The sequence below is a fragment of the Caretta caretta genome, chromosome 6 (assembly GCF_965140235.1).
Source record: "Caretta caretta isolate rCarCar2 chromosome 6, rCarCar1.hap1, whole genome shotgun sequence".
In the NCBI taxonomy this organism is placed as follows: Eukaryota; Metazoa; Chordata; order Testudines; family Cheloniidae; genus Caretta; species Caretta caretta.
Genome location: NC_134211.1, coordinates 61,718,072 through 61,739,197, shown reverse-complemented (window position 1 = coordinate 61,739,197; position 21,126 = coordinate 61,718,072). Strand labels below are relative to the sequence as shown.

The following is a 21,126-nucleotide window of genomic DNA, read 5'->3' as shown; positions in this document are numbered from 1 at the left end:
GTCCACAAAAGAGATCCACTTCCTGGACACTACAGTGCTAATAAGCGATGGTCACATAACCACCCCCCTATACCGGAAACCTACTGACCACTATGCCTACCTACATGCCTCCAGCTTTCATCCAGAGCACACCACACGATCCATTGTAGAACTTGGCTTAGACGATACAACCGCATTTACTCCAACCCCTCAGACAGAGACAAACACCTACAAGAACTACAATATCCACCTGCTGAAGTGAAGAAACAGCATGATAGAGCCAGAAGAGTACCCAAAAGTCACCTACTACAGGACAGGCCCTACAAAGAAAATAACAGAACGCCACTAGCCATCACCTTCAGCCCCCAACTAAAACCTCTCCAGCACATCATCAAGGATCTACAACCTATCCTGAAGGATGACCCATCACTCTCACAGATCTTGGGAGACAGGCCAGTCCTGGTTACAGACAGCCCCTCAACCTGAAGCAAATACTCACCAGCAACCACACACCACACAACAGAACCACTAACCCAGGAACCTATCCTTGCAACAAAGCCTATTGCCAACTCTGTCCACATATGTATTCAGGGGACACCATCACAGGGCCTAATCACATCAGCCACACTATCAGAGGCTCGTTCACCTGTACATCTACCAATTGATATATGCCATCATGTGCCAGCAATGCCCCCTACCATGTACATTGGCCAAACCGGACAGTCTCTACGTAAAAGAATAAATGGACACAAGCAGACGTCAAGAATTATAACATTCAAAAACCAGTCAGAGAACACTTCAATCTCTTTGGTCACTCGATTACAGACCTAAAAGTTGCAATTCTTCAACAAAAAAACTTCAAATACAGACTCCAATGAGAGACTGCTGAATTGGAATTAATTTGCAAACTGGATACAATTAACTTAGGCTTGAATAAAGACTGGGAGTGGATGTGTCATTACACAAAGTAAAACTACTTCCCCGTGTTTATTTCCCCACCCCCACTGTTCCTCAGAGGTTCTTGTCAACTGCTGGAAATGGCCCACCTTGATCATCACTACAAAAGGTTCGCCCCGCCCCGCTCTCCTGCTGGTAATAGCTCACCTTAAGTGATCACTCTCCTTACAGTGTGTATGGAAACATCCATTGTTTCATGTTCTCTGTGTATATAAATCTCCCCACTGTATTTTCCACTGAATGCATCCAATGAAGTGAGCTGTAGCTCATGAAAGCTTATGCTCAAATAAATTGGTTAGTCTCTAAGGTACCACAAGTACTCCTTTTCTTTTTGCGGACACAGACTAACACGGCCGCCACTCGGAAACCTGTCAGGATGAGAGAGGCTCACTGACCTTGGATCAGAACTGGCCCTCAGAATAGAACATTTTCCTAAATTTTGAAAAAGTCTTTAATCTACCATCCTGTACTAAGCTATTTGTAAGGGAGGCAATAAATGCCTCATGCTGCAATATCCAGACAAATCAAGGATAGCACCTCAGTCTTCAAAGTTTTCTGGCTTCTGTAGTTTTAGATCTGGTGAAAGGTATACCCAAGACTAAAATAATCCAGCCACAGGACAGATGCAGGATGGACAGCACCACAAACTTCCCACACAGATCAATGTGCCTCAGAGCTTTAAGACTGGAGGTGATTTCAGTCTCTACAGTTCACTCATATTTTGAGTTAACTGTCTACAGTACAATAAAACAAAACTAAAATCTGGTACTTAAAAGTTTTGAGTGGCCAGATCAATATGCTACTTAAATAGATGGCTTCTTACATGTACCTGGATTATTTAACTGAATTTTAAAGATAGCTTTACCATTGATGCTACACGGTGCATTTAAATATATCTACTTCACTCACCTTTGACAGTGAAATGAAATTGGCCGTTTAATTTTTTTCCTGCACTACTACAGTTGTGTTTTCTGTGCTGTAAGGAATGTTTAAATAAATTATTTAAGTAGGTTTAATGAAAATCTATTTTTAGGTTTTTAAAAATAGATTGAGCCAAATGCTATTTGAGCATCTCTTAAAAAGCAAGTTTGTTATTTTGAGTTTATTCTTTCATTCTTACCAAGTTGACACATGTTTTTTTAAAAGAGCTCCAGGTACAATTTTCCTCTCATGAGAAATACTCCCTATTATGCAGAGTAGGTTTACAGCCAAGTTACATGAGCTCAGAAACTAAGGAGGGCAAGACAGAAACATTAACTAGCAGAGCTAGCTACAGCTGAATTCACTTTGTATCACAATCAAGAGTTTTAAAATATAGTTAATATCTATTTGACACTCACACTCTGCTCATTTTCCATGGAATAGATTCCGTATTTTGTGTCCCCCCGACTTCCAAGACCCAACCCCAAATCTGTGCTTTTAATCTCTCTCTGGAACATGGCAAGGTCTCTCTTGTAGGTCCGGATTCTGTTCATCATTTGGTTGCGGAAGGACACTGGGGCATATTTCAGTTCTTCTTCCATCTCCCGCAGCTTTGAAGAGAAAAAGTAGTTATAAAAAGTACCACATTCATTCTACTAATATAGAGGGGGTATTCAAACTATGCCCAACCCAAAGATGTACTCTCAACTTGACACGAGTCAAAGGAATGACCCTATTTTGTGAGGGAGGACATTGTAGCTGCCCTCATCTATTACAGAGGCATAGCACAGGTCTACAGGTCCCAGCAGCTGCTTGGCTCAAGATGAAGTACTGCATACCAGGCCAGAAGTCTCCACAAGTCACACCTTCACATAAACGTATGGGACAACAAGATTACATAATTCCACAGGCTTCATTTTGTCCAATCCACAGCACAGGGTTCATACTGTGTTAAACAGTCTTCCCTCAAAAAAGAGTCCAAAAGTTAACAAGATAAGTCCCAACAGTATCGTAGAGAGCGTTCTCTGAATTAAGATTTCAAGTTTACGATTTCATTTCTTGAAGTGAAAATATTGAACAAGTCATACTTGTCAGTATCATGTCATCAGTACCTTCCATAATATGATTTGTATTGTTACTCACCATCCCAATAAGAACAAGAGAATACTAAGACACTGGTATACATGTGGACTCTGGTACAAGACATGGATTGGGGAATGCTTCAGTGAAAGAGACTAAAGCCAAAATTATAAAATTGATTTTCTATATAACATTTTGATAGTTGTACTTTGTCCTTTTTCACATTCTTTAAACAGTTTTAGGTTGGTGTCAACTTTCCAAATCACATCTACACAAGTGGACAGGCCATCAACCAAACTTCCAGATCTGAACACCGAGCAGTTCAGTACATCTCTAAATAGGACATGTGACTAAAGCTGGGTGAATAACTGATTTTTCAGTTTGCAGGCAGTTCCGAAAAATTTAAAAAAGGGGGGGGGGCGCCCCACATGGAGGGTTCAACCAGAAATTCAGGAATGTTGGTCAAATCAAAAAAAGTCAACAAAAATTTCATTTCCGGTCAAATGAAATGCTTCATTAAAAAAAAAGTCCAGCTCTATTTTAAGAGAAGTGGGAGCATGCAGATGTATGGATCTCTACACCAATAATCCTTTGATGGATCAGGAAAGAATGGCAATTACTACAGATTCATAGTTTAAGGCCAGAAAGGACCATTAGATCATCTCGTCTGACCTCATGTCTATTGCATGCCATTTCACCCAGTTACCCCATATTGAGCCCAATAACTTGTGTCTGGCTGTTCTGGGCCAAGGTGTTCGAAGCACTGCAGGCCGACAGAGGTACCCTGAGAAAATGAGACCCACACGCAGCTAAGCAGCGAGTTATTGGCTTTATTGAAGGTTAGTGACACACCCGCAAAGGGGACTCCAAGCTTTGCTGTCACGGAGGCGGAGAACCCAGCACACTGGAGCTTTGCCTGGGACGGAATCCGACGAAGGGGCAACCAGCGAGCCATAATAAGCAGTACACAGAAACAGCTCATGAATATATAATTAGGTACTTCCCTAAAGGGGCTTTCTGCTACCTGGCAACAGGCCATTCAAGGCAGACAAAACCGGCCTAAAACCGGTTGAAGTTGGTTCCCCATGTCCTAAGTGACCGGGTGGCCTCGAGAAAGCGGAAGTTCCCTAGCTAGGCCATAAAAGTCTTCCGCAGTCCCTTACACTGGCTAAAGCATATTGTCCAGAAAATCCTCCAGTCTTGATATGAAGATATCAAGAGATGACAAAGCCACCACTTACTCTAGTAGCTTGATTTTCAAATCTACTATGTCATGTTTCAGAGATTCAACAAACATGATTCTTAAAAACTACAAAAGCCCAAATGATACATCACCACAAAATTTACAGGGTCAAAAAAACATCTGGATTGTCCTGTGATGGACAATGGACATTAAAGCTAATGTAAATGAAATACGCAATCCATATATCTAGTACAGCAAGCTATTGTACCTGTGTAATTGACCACCATGTCAGCAAAACTAGATGGTGCAGTAAGTGGAGTTTAAAACATGTATGTGTTTCCATGAGAAGAACCACGGAAGAGTTCTGGGACATACATGAATTCTCAAAGAAATAAAGTTTTTAAAAGGTAACCATTACATAATTATGGAGCAGAAGAAATTTTAAGCCTTTAGTGTTACAGCTTTAAAAAAAAAAAAGGGACATTTTTGTGTTGCTTTACATCTTCTGTTGCCCCAATAATCCTGCATCGCAATGTTCTTCTTTGCAGGGTTCTCATATTCACACTTACGGGTATTGCGCCACCTGGTGCTACCTAATGATAGAAGCTCCTCCAAGCAGTACCCATTAGAGCGCACATGCACCCTCTTCTACCCCTCCCCGAGCATAGCCAAATGTTCTGAGGGCGAGGCTATATAAGGGGCACAGCACCCTCTACAACTTCAGTTCCTTCCAACTATTGTGCCAGACAAAAGTGAACCACTCCAATCCATCTTGGATCCACGGCCAGATAACTACATCAAGAATTAAGTGTAGTTTTTAGTATAGTAATAAATGTTGATAGTTTAGTATAGTTGGTGAGATTCAGTTCCCTGTAATAGCTGAACCAAAGAAAAAGAAAAAGCCAAGGTTTAAGAGGTGTGCTTTGTGCCCAGCTGTCTTCCTGGAGATGGTGTGATACTCCCTGGAGTACCCAGGCTTGTAAGGCACCTCACCACTACCTCCCCTTAGAGCTGGGGTTTTCACAACAAAACTTTTGGTGACCGCAATCTGAGGCCACCAACTCTTGCTTGGGGCCATTCTGACAAATTTTCCTAAAATACTTAATTTTAGGAAAAACAAATAAATATGCACACATGCACATTTCCGAATCATTGTCATTTGTGTTTTTTGGTTTTTTTTTTTTTTTTTGTAGACTCAATAATAAAAATGTACAGTTGTATTTTGGTGCGCCTGACCCCTGTTGCCTCCCCCATCGCCTCTAGCCCCTGTCACCTTCCCCAGCCCCCACCTAACCCCTGGCTCCCCATCACCCCCTCTGGGACCCACTGCTTCTGCCTCCCTCCCCCCATTGCCCAAGATCCCTTCAGCAGTATCGCACCCAGGCTCACCCTGCTCCTCGCCTCGACCATGGTGTCCAGTCAGACCGGTCCAGCTGAAGCCCAGACCTGGAGCGGGCGGGAGAGGGGCTGAAGACTGGAGCCCCGCCACCCCAGGGGGCAGGAGCCAAGAGCCTGTGGCCCCACAGCTGAAGCTGGGGGCAAGGGACTGAAGTACCAAGCCTGTTGCTAGAGCCCCAAGGCTGAAGGGGGGGGGTTAAGCCCACCCATTTAGCCCCATTGCTTTGTCCCCTCCCCTATCTCTGCCCAGGAGGCAGTCATGACCGCAGGAAAAACCCCTGGTGGCAGCATGTGAACACATGGCCACATTTGAGAAACACTGCCTTAGAGCAAAGCAGTCTTGTCTGTGTTTGCCATGGATCAGCTCCCTGAAATCAAGAGCTCTGGCAGTACAAGCACTACCTTCCAGGTCTCCACAGTCTTTGCTCTCTCTCTCTGTAGGTAGTAATGGGTATATACCAACCCACCCCAACTCCCACAAGTTCTTAGAGCACTCCCTGCCCCTTCCGCACTGCACACTCAGTTACCAGGTTCTGTTACCTAACAGTACACATCAGCTTGTAAGTTTCAACCCAGGACAAGCACCTCACTTAACAACCTTATTCTTGTTTTAATTAAATATACCTAAGTGCTGTGATGTTATCAAAGATTCAAGTAATAGTAAGAAAGAATATTGGAAACAAATGTTTACATACAAAACACAATCATAACATGCTTTCTAGAGACTAAACTTAACTAACAGGTTAACCTCCTGTATAAAGAAGTTTATTTCAACCAAAATCCTCTACGGTATTTTCAACCAAGGCTGGCCGAGACCCCACTTTCACGAATGCAGACAAGTCATCCATTTACTTAGTCCTAGGTGCAGGATATCCAAGAGTTTTCTTTGCCTTCTAGAACTATATCCAAAGTTCGTTATCTTTCCCCACAGACAGGATAATTCCCTGTAGCTTGTTTATGTCTGTGCAGTCCTTTCCTGTTTACTTCACATCTCTTTGTTAAGATCTGACTTCCGATGTAAATGGTCATCCTTTGTATTAGTTCACAAAGCTTAATTTACATCCTGAAAGACATACACGTATCTTGCCTCCCATCTGGGAGAAACCAGTCTAAGGCAGGTCACCTTTTGGTGACCTGCTTTTACCTTACATGCTTAAGAACATAACTTTCTGGAACAGATACATAACTCCTTGCACAGTACATGCACATACATTTCAGTGACACTGATGACCAGTGACATTGGCTTTCATTTGAAACCTCACACAAGGCACTTTGGTGAACTAGAATCTACATACCAGAATTCGGAGACTCCTGTAACCCCTGTGCATCCCTCTTTTAGCTGACACTAAGATGTTCTTGGTCACAGGTGGATGACCATATTAGGTATCTGAAGGGTCTGTGGGGGGGAAGGCTGCTCTCCTCCTGGATATTCTATTTGCCAGGCTTTCATGCCCAGAGTGCATAAAATGAGGCAGAATAGACTACAGCTTTTGCTGGTAAACTTTCTGGTTCCAGATCAGAAATCTAACAAACCAGGTTCAGCTCCTCCAGCAACCCTAAACTGTGTACAGGTTCCAGGAGGTTGGGATCAGCTCCGGATTTATTAAAGCCATCAAGACTTTGAAGGCACTCTTGGTGGGAAGAGGTCAGCTGCCTTCCAAGGAACCTAGAGCCACATCAGCAGCTACGGCTATATTAGTTCCAAAAAGGAAGACAAGGGAGAAGACAGCCATTCTTAGTGGTGCCAGATCCCATGCATCACACCTACTGGAGCAGTCCAAGTCTGACATAGGTTTAAGGGTTGGAACCACAGAAGCCAAAGTCGACTCCAGTTTGGACTTTGAAGATCAGGGGGGAGTGGGGGGAGAGGATCTGAGTATTTCTCTGGATCAGGTACTCTCCACATTGGTGGGACTGGCTCCTGCCTCTGCTCCTGTTCCAGGACTGCCCTTGGATCCAAAGACAATTTTTTTTTTTGTGGTGGCTGATGTGCATCTTCCCCATTTGGAGCATTCCACAAAATCCAAGTTATGGATATTGGCAAATAGGCTTTACAAGTTCTGCAGTCAGATTCCTCTTCTCATTTAAAGAAAAGGAGAGAGATTATTAGTGTCTCTTCAAATCAATCCATACCTCCTCCTAAGAGTTCTACTGGGTCTCCAAACAGATTTTTCTCATCTTTTATTCCTCACCATCCTCTAGGTCCATTGTTGTCTCCTAAAAGGTCCATAGCGGATCCGAGGTCTGATTCTCATTTAGAGAGAGCAGAATTGCACAAAGCCTTGGAAACAAGCAGGGAGAACTGGAGGTCCTGGTGATGTCAAGGAATTATGACGTGATTGGAATAACAGAGACTTGGTGGGATAACTCACATGACTGGAGTACTGTCATGGATGGTTATAAACTGTTCAGGAAGGACAGGCAGGGCAGAAAACGTGGGGGAGTAGCACTGTATGTAAGGGAGCAGTATGACTGCTCAGAGCTCCGGTACGAAACTGCAGAAAAACCTGAGTCTCTGGATTAAGTTTAGAAGTGTGAGCAACAAGAGTGATGTAATGGTGGGAGTCTGCTATAGACCACCAGACCGTGGGATGAGGCTTTCTTCCGGCAGCTCGCGGAAGCTACTAGATCGCACGCCCTGGTTCTCATGGGTGACTTTAATTTTCCTGATATCTGCTGGGAGAGCAATACAGCGGTGCATAGACAATCCAGGAAGTTTTTGGAAAGCGTAGGGGACAATTTCCTGGTGCAAGTACTAGAGGAGCCAACTGGGGGGGGGGAGCTTTTCTTGACCTGCTGCTCACAAACCAGGAAGAATTAGTAGGGGAAGCAAAAGTGGATGGGAATCTGGGAGGCAGTGACCATGAGTTGGTTGAGTTCAGGATCCTGACACAGGGAAGAAAGGTAAGCAGCAGGATACGGACCCCGGACTTCAGGAAAGCAGACTGACTCCCTCAGGGTAGGATGGGTAGGATCCCCTGGGGGACTAACATGAGGGGGAAAGGAGTCCAGGAGAGCTGGCTGTATTTCAAGGAATCCCTGTTGAGGTTACAGGGACAAACCATCCCGATGTGTCGAAAGAATAGTAAATATGGCAGGCGACCAGCTTGGCTTAATGGTGAAATCCTAGCGGATCTTAAACATAAAAAAGAAGCTTACAAGAAGTGGAAGGTTGGACATATGACCAGGGAAGAGTATAAATATATTGCTCGAGCATGTAGGAATGAAATCAGGAGGGCCAAATCGCATCTGGAGCTGCAGCTAGCGAGAGATGTTAAGAGTAACAAGAGAGGTTTCTTCAGGTATGATGGCAACAAAAAGAAAGCCAAGGAAAGTGTGGGCCCCTTAATGAATAAGGGAGGCAACCCAGTGACAGAGGATGTGGAAAAAGCTAATGTACTCAATGCTTTTTTTGCCTCTGTCTTCACTAACAAGGTCAGCTCCCAGACTGCTGCGCTGGGCATCACAACATGGGGAATAGATGGCCAGCCCTCTGTGGAGAAAGAGGTGATTAGGGACTATTTAGAAAAGCTGGACATGCACAAGTCCATGGGGCCGGACGAGTTGCATCCGAGAGTGCTAAAGGAACTGGCGGCTGTGATTGCAGAGCCATTGGCCATTATCTTTGAAAACTCATGGCGATCGGGGGAAGTCCTGGAAGATTGGAAAAAGGCTAATGTAGTGCCCATCTTTTAAAAAAGAGAAGAAGGAGGATCCTGGGAACTACAGGCCAGTCAGCCTCACTTCAGTCCCCGGAAAAATCATGGAGCAGGTCCTCAAAGAATCAATCCTGAAGCACTTACATGAGAGGAAAGTGATCAGGAACAGTCAGCATGGATTCACCAAGGGAAGATCATGCCTGACTAATCTAATCGCCTTCTATGATGAGATTACTGGTTCTGTGGATGAAGGGAAAGAGGTGGATGTATTGTTTCTTGACTTTAGCAAAGCTTTTGACATGGTCTCCCACAGTATTCTTATCAGCAAGTTAAAGAAGTACGGGCTGGATGAATGCACTATAAGGTGGGTAGAAAGTTGGCTAGATTGTCGGGCTCAATGGGTAGTGATCAATGGCTCCATGTCTAGTTGGCAGCCAGTGTCAAGTGGAGTGCCCCGGGGGTCGGTCCTGGGGCCGGTTTTGTTAAATATCTTCATAAATGATCTGGAGGATGGTGTGGATTGCACTCTCAGCAAATTTGTGGATTATACTAAACTGGGAGGAGTGGTAGATACGCTGGAGGGCAGGGATAGGATACAGAGGGACCTAGACAAATTGGAGGATTGGGCTAAAAGAAATCTGATGAGCTTCAATAAGGATAAGTGCAGGGTCCTGCACTTAGGACGGAAGAACCCAATGCACAGCTACAGACTAGGGACCAAATGGCTAGGCAGCAGTTCTGCGGAAAAGGACCTAGGGGTGACAGTGGACGAGAAGCTGGATATAAGTCAGCAGTGTGCCCTTGTTGCCAAGAAGGCCAATGGCATTTTGGGATGTATAAGTAGGGGCATAGTGAGCAGATCGAGGGACGTGATCGTCCCCCTCTATTCGACATTGGTGAGGCCTCATCTGGAGTACTGTGTCCAGTTTTGGGCCCCACACTACAAGAAGGATGTGGATAAATTGGAAAGAGTCCAGCGAAGGGCAACGAAAATGATTAGGGGTCTGGAACACATGACTTATGAGAGGCTGAGGGAACTGGGATTGTTTAGTCTGCAGAAGAGAAGAATGAGGGGGGATTTGATAGCTACTTTCAACTACCTGAGAGGTGGTTCCAGAGAGGATGGTTCTAGACTATTCTCAGTGGTAGGACAGGACAAGGAGTAATGGTCTCAAGTTGCAGTGAGGTAGGTTTAGGTTGGATATTCGGAAAAACTTTTTCACTAGGAAGGTGGTGAAACACTGGAATGCGTTGCCTAGGGAGGTGGTGGAATCTCCTTCCTTAGAAGTTTTTAAGGTCAGGCTTGACAAAGTCCTGGCTGGGATGATTTAATTGGGGATTGGTCCTGCTTTTGAGCAGGGGGTTGGACTAGATGACCTCCTGAGGTCCCTTCCAACCCTGATATTCTATGATTTTAATTAAAAGGAGTACTTGTGGCACCTTAGAGTCTAACAAATTTATTAGAGCATAAGCTTTTGTGAGCTACAGCTTACTTCATCTCAGAGTTCAGCCACCAGGTTTGCCGTGACATTATTGGGGATACTGTTCCTGATGGCTTGTAGTCCATCTTTGTGTGGAATGTTGATGTAAAGGGCTTCTACATCCATAGTGGCTAGGATGGTGTTTTCAGGAAGATCACCAATGGATTGTAGTTTCCTCAGGAAGTCAGTGGTGTCTCGAAGATAGCTGGGAGCGCTGGTAGTGTAGGGCCTGAGTAGGGAGTCTACATAGCCAGACAATCCTGCTGTCAGGGTGCCAATGCCTAAGATGATTGGGCGTCCAGGATTTCCAGGTTTATGGATCTTGGGTAGCAGATAGAATACCCCTGGTCAGGGTTCTAGAGGTGTGTCTGCGCGGATTTGTTCTTGTGCTTTTTCAGGGAGTTTCTTGAGCAGATGGTGTAGTTTCTTTTGGTAACCCTCAGTGGGATCAGAGGGTAATGGCTTGTAGAAAGTGGTGTTGGAGAGCTGCCTAGCAGCCTCTTGTTCATATTCAGACCTATTCATGACGACACCTCCTTTGTCATCCTTTTTGATTATGATGTCAGAGTTGTTTCCGAGGCTGTGGATGGCATTGTATTCTGCACGGTTGAGGTCATGGGGCAAGTGATGTTGCTTTTCCACAATTTCAGCCCGTGCACGTCAGTGGAAACAATCTATGTAGAAGACCAGTCTGTTGGGGAGTCCACCCAGAATCCTTCTTTTTGTAGGGTTGGTAAGAAGGTCTCTGTGGGTTAATATGTTGTTCAGAGAGGAATACTTCAAACACATGTTTCCCCCTTGTTTATTTCCCCTCCTACTGTTCTTGTAAAGTCTGGAAATGGCCCACCTTGATCATCACTACAAAAGGTTCCCACCGCCCCGCTCTCCTGCTGGCAATAGCTCACCTTTCCTGGTCATTCTTGTTACAGTCTGAATGGTTAACACCCATTGTTTCATGTTCTCTGTGTATATAAAATCTCCCCACTGTATTTTCCATTGTATGCATCCGATAAAGTGAGCTGTAGTTCACGAAAGCTTATGCTTAACAAATTTATTCGTCTCTAAGGTGCCACAAGTACTCCTTTTCTTTTTACGGATACAGACTAACACAGCTGCTACTCTGAAACCTAGAAGAATTAAGAGGCTTGGTTTATTCATTCCTTCTCAGCCTGGGTTTCCTCACTCGTTTGCTTCTCTTATGGGTATGTTTCCAGATCCCAGCTACTGGAGGGACTGGCAGTCCTGGGTTCTACCACAGGAATACTTCAATCATCTTTCTTATGAACAGACAGGTAATGTCTCATCTGATAAAGGTTTGATATCTGGACAATCCTTGGACCGGATTCCACCACATCCACCTGCAAATCAGACAGTTGTGCCTGACACACTTTCCGACTTCAGCCACTCCTCAGGGTCCTCTGTCTCTTCAGGCAGTACAGCGCTGGTCTGCTCAGCTGCTGATCCATGGTCCCACAGAAGGCTCTGCTCCCTAGGAGAGATGTATACCTCCTTCCCTGATGCAGCCCAAACTGAGCAGGGCCCTCCCTTTATACTTCCTGCCCTGTCCCGTTACTTCTGGTGAAGTGGGTCCAGGGGGAGGATAGTGGTCCCTCACTCAAGTTGGAGGGAGACCACTCAACCTCACCACACTCCAAGGCCAGCAACAACAACAAAAAACACACACATTAAGAGAACTGCTGGGCTAGCCTTCAGAAACGCTCAGGGCAGGCATAGAAAGGGGCACACACACGTTCTAACAAGCACTACTTGGAGAGGGTTCTACCGTTGGGTGCCATGAGCCAGCACAAAACCCGTAAGTGTGAAAATACAAAGTCATCTTGATTTTTACTGCTCTGCCCATTATAGGTTTCTGGCAGAACAGGATTAGAATGCTCAGCATCCATAACGTTGACAATCGCACAAACCAAGGAAGAAGAGGGGATTAGACTGCCATGTTCAAATGATTCTAGGACACAGAACTGCAACAGAAGAGAGCGTAAAGCAGGAATTCGCTATTTATCTCTTGGAGTTCCCCCTACAAGACGAAGAATCCTAAGGATTCTGATTGCATGCTGCTTTGCTTGGTAATTGTGAGGTGGCATTTGAGTTTAGTTCTAGTGAAAACTGCAGGCTTGAGTCTTGGAGAATGGAACCATGTTTATCTAAACAAGTAGAGGATCTGCACTCCGCACTAACCCCATCACGATTGAAGCACAAGGACCTGAATAAGTCATTTCTAAGGAGAAAGGGAAATAAAAGTGTATGGCTGATGTCCCATTTGGGTTTCTCCTCCCCGGTGTCACAATTCCAGCCACATCCTTACCGTTTCATTTGCCTCCTGTTGTTTCTCATCAAATTCTCGTATTAGTTTCTTCTTCTCTTCTGGAAAAGAAATGGAACCACATCAAATATGCTACAAGGAAATTAAAACAGATCTCAAGCCACCATAGGATGGGAACATCACACAGAAGACTGAGTTAACAGGAAGAAGCTGACTAACAGGACACCAGGCCAAAGTTCAGCTTAAAATGGGGACCACCAGAAAATTCTTATAAAGGGCCAGAGAACTTAAAACCCACCACATCGTGATCAAGAAATGAACACACAAAGCAACACAGGCCGCTAGCTTTGGAAGACCAAAATATTGCTGATTTCTGAGACTCAACAAAACTCCATTCCCAGGACTATGCTGAAACAGGTGCTTAACTCAGGAAAGTCATAAAGACCTATGTTGGTATGTCTCTCAAACAATTGCTTATCTTGTGGTATTTAAAGTTCTGTAAGTTGAGCAGAAGTTAACCCCAATGTCCTGGCTGAATTCTGCACCACTACATATGCAAATTCATGTCCTGCGCAGATTTCTTTGCTTCCCCACCAAAAAATGACTGACAGGAAAGCAAAGGGAAGCTACAAGAGCAGACACGCACCACTACCTAGCAGCACAGGTACCATTTTTCAGGCACCCACAGCAGCTAGCGGACAAGTAAATCACCATGGGGCTGGGGACACCCCAGCCAGTGGCTCCTACCCTGAGTTGGGATCAGCTGCTAGTTGGGATCAGCTGGGACTTTTTCTTCACCCGCAAGGGGTGTCAGACCCAACCCTAGAAACCTCCCCCAGCTGCAGGAAACTCAGCATCCTCCCCTGCTTTCTGCCCCCATCACTCCTCAGCTGTGGGGGGAGGGGTCACTCTATGAGGAGCTGCTCTCCCATCCATCCAACCCCTGTGCATCCAGACTTCCCATACCTAGACACCCCTGCCACACCTCACCCAGTACATCCAGAACCTCCCTAGCTCTCCATACCTGAACCCCACCACACTGAACCTCAACCCCTGCATCTGGAGCCCCCACCCTGGCACCACCCTGAGCCCCCACATCCAGACCGCCACACTGCTGACTGCCAATTAGCTGCACCCAGACCCCCACCTCACCAAGACCCCACCTGCTGAGACCTCCACAATGAGCCTCAACCACCTTTATCTGGAAGCCCCTGCAAAGTCCCATTGCCTCTGCACCTGTAACCCCCCACCCCACGAGCCTCTGTGCAACCAGATCCCCCCCCCATACCTAGACCGCCCACTGAGCTGCCTGCACCCAGACTGTCCCACACAGAATCCCCTCACCTGGATTTCCCCCACACTGACCCCTTCCACACTTGGATCCTGCCTGGTTGAGCCTATCTGCCCCACTCCTGGTGCACCTGGCGCAGAGTGGCATGGCCGTAGGGTGTTCTTGGGGCAGGCCCAGACCTTGTTCTGTGTCAGGTGCAGCCCCACTGCAGTCTGTGTCCTGAGGGTGTGGGGTGGGAGGGCTGCAGGGTGATCTTCCACCTTCATGCAGCCACTGGCCTGTGCTCCCTACTGCCATGCTGGAGCCTCTGCATTTATTTATTGACAAATAAAGCATGCAGAAAACTTGCAGAATTTTAAAGTATTGTGTGCAGAATTTTTAGTTTTTTGGTGCAGAATGCCCTCAGAAGTAAAATTCCATTTATGTAGTTTCATTCTACCTTCCTACATTTCCCCTGCAGTTTCTACTGGATACAGCATCCTTCTCTTGCTTTGTTGGACAGCTACTGTCTTCAGCAGTAGGTGAAGAAATTCATGTATCTATAGGTTTCAGAGTAGTAGCTGTGTTAGTCTGTATCCGCAAAAAGAAAAGGAGGACTTGTGGCACCTTAGAGACTAAAGTTTATTTGAGCATAAGCTTTCGTGAGCTACAAATGAAGTGAGCTGTAGCTCACAAATGCTTATGCTCAAATAAATTTGTTAGTCTCTAAGGTGACTCAAGTCCTCCTTTTCTTTTTATGTATCCATAGGTAATCTAGAATCCTTTCAGTAAGGGATGCTGTCAAGAACTCAGATAATACTGAAATAATGCCTGAATGGACATCTCCCTTAGCTAAGCTGATTATCCATGTCACCCCAATGAGCTATGTATGTTTCAGTTTTAATGTGAAGTGCCCACTTGCTACTGAGTCCCTGTAATGAGCGTCTGGGCTTTTGAAGGCAATGTGTTGTGTTTTGTTTTTAAAAAAAGCCTGAACAGATACACATAGCATTTGCTAGATGCTTCTACCTGCAGAGCCTATCGCACCCTCATACTGCAAAGATAATTTGGAATGGTATTGTGTAAGCAGAATTCTAAACAAACATCTAATCCCTTGATGCTACAAGAAAGCAATAGTGCAGGAGTTCTCAAACTGGGGGTTGGGGACCCCTCAGGAGTTCACGAATTATTATATGGGGAGCCACAAGCTGTCAGCCTCCACCCCAAACCCCGCTTTGCCTCCAGCATTTAGAATGGTGTTAAATATACAAAAAAAGTGTTTTAATTTATGAGGGGGAAATCGCACTCAGAGGCTTGTTATGTGAAAGGAGTCACCAGTACAAAAGCTTGCAATAGTGTATGTTTTTTATAAGCTTGCAGAAAGCTTGAGAAGGCCACAGAACTGGTTTAGAGCATTGTAAAGGGAAAGGGCAGTCATGTTTGGAAGAATTCTGATAAAAGAATTATTATTCATCTCTCCTAGAAGCCAGTGCAAGTTTGTCCTGACTTCAAACAAAATCAACTTAAGAAAAAGAAAAAAGAAAAAAAAAACACAGGTTAACATGACAAAACTCATCTACTCCAACTGCAGTATTATGAAGAGACTACAGTCTCTCCATAGTTCCAATAGCAACAAGAGCTCTATTACAAGGTCAAATTTTCTGTTATGAAATCCTGCAACTCTGGTCCCCTAAAGAAGCCAAACTCCACCAAACTCTCAGTTGGTAGAAGTCTGAGAAAATATCGAAGTCTTTAAAATAGCTCCTTTTATTTTTGTAACTTGTCTGACTTCCGTTTCCCTTTCAGCCCAAAGTGAAATTACACCACAGTATTTTAATTGTAAGTAGCTTTGACACTGGCTCAAGTTGTCAGCTAACAAGGAAAAGTTATGTTCTCAAATAATACAAAAAGGCAGTTACTCTAATCACTGTATGGACCATAACACTAGCTGTCAGTGCTAACATAATAGACTCCTCACTGCAGTAATAAGTGAATAAGAAGTTGCATCAAATGTATACTTTCTATTCATGAGGGAATTCTGCACCAAAAATTAAAAATTCTGCATCAAAAGATTTTTTTTAAAAAATCTGCAAAATTATGAATATTTTGTCAAAACACAATGTAATCACACCAGTTTCAATTATTTTGGTAACTTATTTCAAAATTCCTGCCAGCAAGGATATCTAACAAACAAGATTCAGGAAATTTTAACAAATAGATTCCTTACTAGGCATATTAATACAGAACTCTGAGTAATAATTCATTTAAACTACAATACAGAAACGTATTTCCCACACCCCTCAGAAGCAGTGAAAAGGCTTGGGGAAGTCAGGGGTAATGGAGGAGCTGAAGAGGAGGGAAGTAATTGCTGGGAAGAAGCCTGGGAGTGAACATGGAGAGTTGTTGGGTGTGAGTAAGATGTATGGAACAGGGTTGGGGTTTTGGTTTTTTTTTTTTGGAGCGGGGATTGTTAGGGAGCCTCCCCCACGCAGACCCTGGCTGACCCTTAGCCTCTCATATTCAGGCACATCTGCCCCGTCCCCATGTGGTCCTCCACCACCGCCTCTGCCATCCTCATGTGGGCCTGCACCCCCACTGAGCCACCCCCTCCCCATCCCCTTGTGGCCCTCCCTCAGCCAGAGTGTTTCTGGAACAGTGCAGCTCAGAAAAATATAACTATGGAATTTTCAGTGGTGCTGCTGTTCCTCCAAAGTACTTCAGAAAATTTCAACCCACTTAAATAACCAGATTTCCACTTTTTGGATGATGCATTTGATCAGGGATTGAATATTAATACACCTCATTATACTCATTCCAAAACCCTTTTCAAAGCTTTGAGAATCACTGCACACACACACACACACACAGAAATGCAGTCATGTCACGAATGGAAAATGGTCCCAGTTTAACACTGCAAAAATAATACCACAAAACAGCATAAGACAAGACGTAGAGAATACTTTAGCAAACTGAAAGTATGGAGTTAATAGCCAAATTGAATACAGACTGGACTTTGGGGGTTAAAATTTCTATTACTGAAAGAAGTGTTGTTACATTGTTAATGACCATGAGTAGTTAGGATCTGGGTTTCATAATCCTCATAAAAGGTATCTTTAGATATTCAACTCAGTATTTAATGAGGAGCCTAAACAAACAACCTGTAGCTTTTTAGAAGGTTGAAGGTCTCTGTACAAGGTACAGAGAATCACAATAATTAATCCTGACGGTCACATGACTAACAAATACCATAGAACAAGGACTATTTGCCCTTTTTACTCTTCTAGCAGAGAAAAGAAGTAATTGAGGTAATTTTGTGTCAGGCTTCTCCAAAGTAAGGTAGTTTCCTGATTGTGAAGAGGTTCACTCATATTGCTAACAATCCCCTTTTTCCAATATAACCAGAATTCACCAGATGAATTCAAGGGCCACCATCAACTTTTAGAGCAGTGGTTCTCAAACTTTTGTACTGGTGACCCCTTTCACATACCAAGTCTCTGAGTGCAACTCCCCTTATAAATGAAAAACACTTTTAAATATATTTAATACCATTAAAAATGCTGGAGGCAAAGCAGGGTTTGGGGTAGAGGCTGACAGCTCATGACCCCCCATGTAATAACCTCACAACCCCCTGAGGGGTCTCAACCCTCAGTTTGAGAACCTCTGTTTTAGAGAAATAATTCCATTATAAAATGTTTACCTACTTATCAGTATCTGCTACATTGAACATTACTAAAACTGAAAAATTTGAGGAAGCTATTTTTCCAGTATTACTTTCTACTTTTGACAACATTACACATACACCTCTACCCCGATATAACGTGGTCCTCAGGAGACAAAAAAATCTCACCATGTTTAGGTAAGACTGCGTTATATCAAACTTGCTTTGGTCCCCCCGTTCCTTGTTCCCTGACCGCCCCCTCCAGAAACCCCCATCCCTAATCACCCCCAGGACCCCACCCCTTACCCAACCCCCCTACTCCCTGTCCCCTGACTGCTCCGACCCCTATCCACACCCCTCACCCCCTGACAGGCACTCACCGGCGGGAAGCGGAGCAACATGCCACAGCCCACTCTACTCTGCTACCTGCCAGCCGCAGTGCTCCACTTTCCCCAACTTCCCCACACTCACCAGCGGTGGGAAGGACGTCCCCCGCACTCACCTGCAGCGGGAAGTGGAGCAATGCAGCCCCAGTCTGTTTCGCTTTCCTTGCCCCGGCCCCACTCACCTGCGGCAGGAAGCAGAGCACCATGGCTAGGAACTGGTGGAGTGGAGCGGGTGAGTGAGAGTGTAGGGGGGGATCCCTTCCCCCAAGCAACATGGCTGGGGCCAGGGAAGCAGAGCGGGCTGCTCCCAGTCCCCCGCTAATCCCCTGGGCCACTCTGGGACTGTGGGGCCCCCAAGTGCCCCCCCACAGCTCCTGCCTCTCAGACTCTGTGGGAGAGAGTCCCTGACCACCCCCGAGACCCTCTGCCCTTTATCCAACCCCTCGGCCCCAGCACCCTTGACATGCTGCTCAGAGCAGCGTGTTGGAGCTTTACCATGTTGTATGCAAACCTGCATTACATCAGGTCGCGTTATATGGTAGTAAAACAGCTTCATCAAGTGGGTTATATCCCACCAAAGCTTATGCCCAAATAAATTTGTTAGTCTAAGGTTCCACGAGGACTCCTCATTGTTTTTAGGGATACAGACTAACATGGCTACCCCTCTGAAACCCATTACACATAGTGCTTCACTTTAGAAATCTTCCACATAATCTAGAAATCTCCCACAGCAACAGAGAAGAGAAAATCATTTAAAAATAGGAAAAACACGGCAATAAAACTACAAAAATTGACAGGAAGACTCAGATAGCTATATTATTAATTCATTTGTCCAGATTTCCACCTAACAATCTTTTAGGCAAGATTCCAACAACATTTCAGAAGGGAAATGCAATTCATGCAGTAGACCTGCATTAAATGAACAACAAGAAAACTTTCTCCACACAAGAGTGCAGCTCTGCAGCCCCATAGAGCAACACTGCCTCTCCTGTTTGTGCTAAGATTGATGCCAAATGCCCAAAGCATACAAATACTTACACAAATTTAAGTAATTCCAGTGATGTCAGTGGGATTGCCCAAAGGCAAAAATAATGCATAAGTGCTTACAGGCTTGGGATCTTAGTTAACCCAAAAGTAGGCATGCTCAAGGGTGAAGCTACAAAACTGGCAATAACTAACCAGTAACATATAGCAAAGCAGAACTACTGAAAACCAACACCCCAGAGTGTGCCCTCCAAGACAGCAAAGCCACCAGCAGCTGCTGCAGAGGAGAAGAGAACAGGAGAATTAGCTCAAAGAGAGCAAGCAGTATATCAGACCTCTGCAGACATCCACACACTCCCTCTCTACATAGCTTTTTAAAAGAATCTTGGGAATGTAGTGCTAGTGACTGGTTCTGGCCTGACAATTTCAGAGATGGAAGATCTTTATTTATCCATAGAATATGTATTACATGGACAGTCCAATCTTCTCCTCACTGCCCTATTAGCATGCCTCATGCATTTAGCTGAGATCATCTTAAGGGTCAGACTTCTATTTACATGTCCCAGGTAGTTCTTGGTCTCTTCCAAGGTTGCTAATAAGACTGGGCCAATTAGTTCTGGCTAGTTGGAAAGCTCTGTATTCCACTATCAATCCCCTTAGCTACCCAGCCCACAGCATTATCCCATCTGCTTCACAAAGTGAGAGGGTTTCTGTTCTGGAAGTTGAACAGCTCTGTCCCTGGAACCTACTGGATTTTCGAGCTGATTTGACACTTGTTACTTGTATCAACCAGAAATACAAATTCTCAAGAACAGCTCTGCTCCTCTGTAAGCTACAAACTGACAAGCGCAAGTGTCGTGACTCTGTAAGGCTACATTGCTTGCTACGGAAGGCCAGCACGAGGACTGGGAAAGACCGAACACGGACGAGAGGGTTGAAGAGAGGAGATTTTGATGCGGATCTAGCCAAGGGACGAGCCTTCTCCACACACAGTTCAAGCTTTGGGCACTGCGGGATGCCAGCCGGTCCTGGCCCGGGGTGGGGGGGTCGGGTCAGGCACAAGCCAAGCGCACCTGCCTGCCGTTTGCTTCTGCAAGCTTCCGGCCCCCCCGCGCCGTCCCTGCTATTCCGGGGAGGCCCAATAGCGGCATTAGGAATTTGGAAATCGCTCCCCTGACTGCCCCAAGCAGCGGGGCGCGGGGGCGAGCCGCGTCCCGCTGGCCAGGCCCCGCTCTGCGCTCTTCACGGTCCCTTGCGACAGCGCTTGTAGCGCCTCTTCAGCCAAGGAGCCTGCGGTTTCGGAGGCGGCCCCGGAGGCTGGAGAAATCTGCCCCCAAACCTAAATCTGCAGTTCCCGCGCCCGCCAGCTCCAGGGGATCCCGACACCGCGCTGCGGGGAGACGCGCTACGCGCTAGCCACGGACCGGGCAGGAGACAGACGGGGTGGGGTGGGGTGGGGGGCGAATTCCAGCTCCCCTCCCAACGTAGGTTTCAGAGTAGCAGCCGTGTTAGTCTGTATTCGCAAAAAGAACAGGAGGACTTGGGGCACCTTAGAGACGAACCAATTTATTTGAGCATGAGCTTGGTGCCACAAGTCCTCCTGTTCTTTTTCCTCCCAACGTAATAACGGCCCCGGCTCGCCCCCGGCGCCTCACCAGCCGCGCTCCCCCGCAGTCTCTCCGGGACGCCCCGCAGCTCCGCCTGCAGCCCCCGGAAGATCTCGTGCAGCCGCTCGAAGTGCTCGGAGGAGCTGGAGCCCAGACCCGCCATGGCGGCAGCGGCAGCAGCCGCCGTCTCGCCTGTTACTAGGATCCCGGTCCCATCGCCGGCTCTTCACGGACACTTCCGGGCCGCAGGTCGGGGCTTCATCGGTCCGTCCACTCGTCCCG

At 45.8% G+C, this 21,126-nt stretch overlaps 1 protein-coding gene across 3 annotated transcripts in view; it reads right to left on the bottom strand.

The window, feature by feature from the left end:
- The window catches only part of VTI1B (vesicle transport through interaction with t-SNAREs 1B), a 27,965-nt gene extending 6,839 nt beyond the window's left edge, over positions 1-21,126 (bottom strand). The window contains exons 1-4 of one of the 3 annotated variants that reach the window (XM_048854081.2): positions 20,893-21,126; positions 18,370-18,435; positions 12,982-13,040; positions 2,277-2,468 (exon numbers count right to left, since the gene is read on the bottom strand). In XM_048854081.2, coding sequence (XP_048710038.1) covers positions 2,277-2,468; positions 12,982-13,040; positions 18,370-18,435; positions 20,893-21,007 — 432 coding nt within the window. In that variant the 5' untranslated portion in view covers positions 21,008-21,126. The remainder of the gene's footprint in view (positions 1-2,276; positions 2,469-12,981; positions 13,041-18,369; positions 18,436-20,892) is intronic. The other 2 variants (XM_048854078.2, XM_048854080.2) reach the window with 2 other exon arrangements.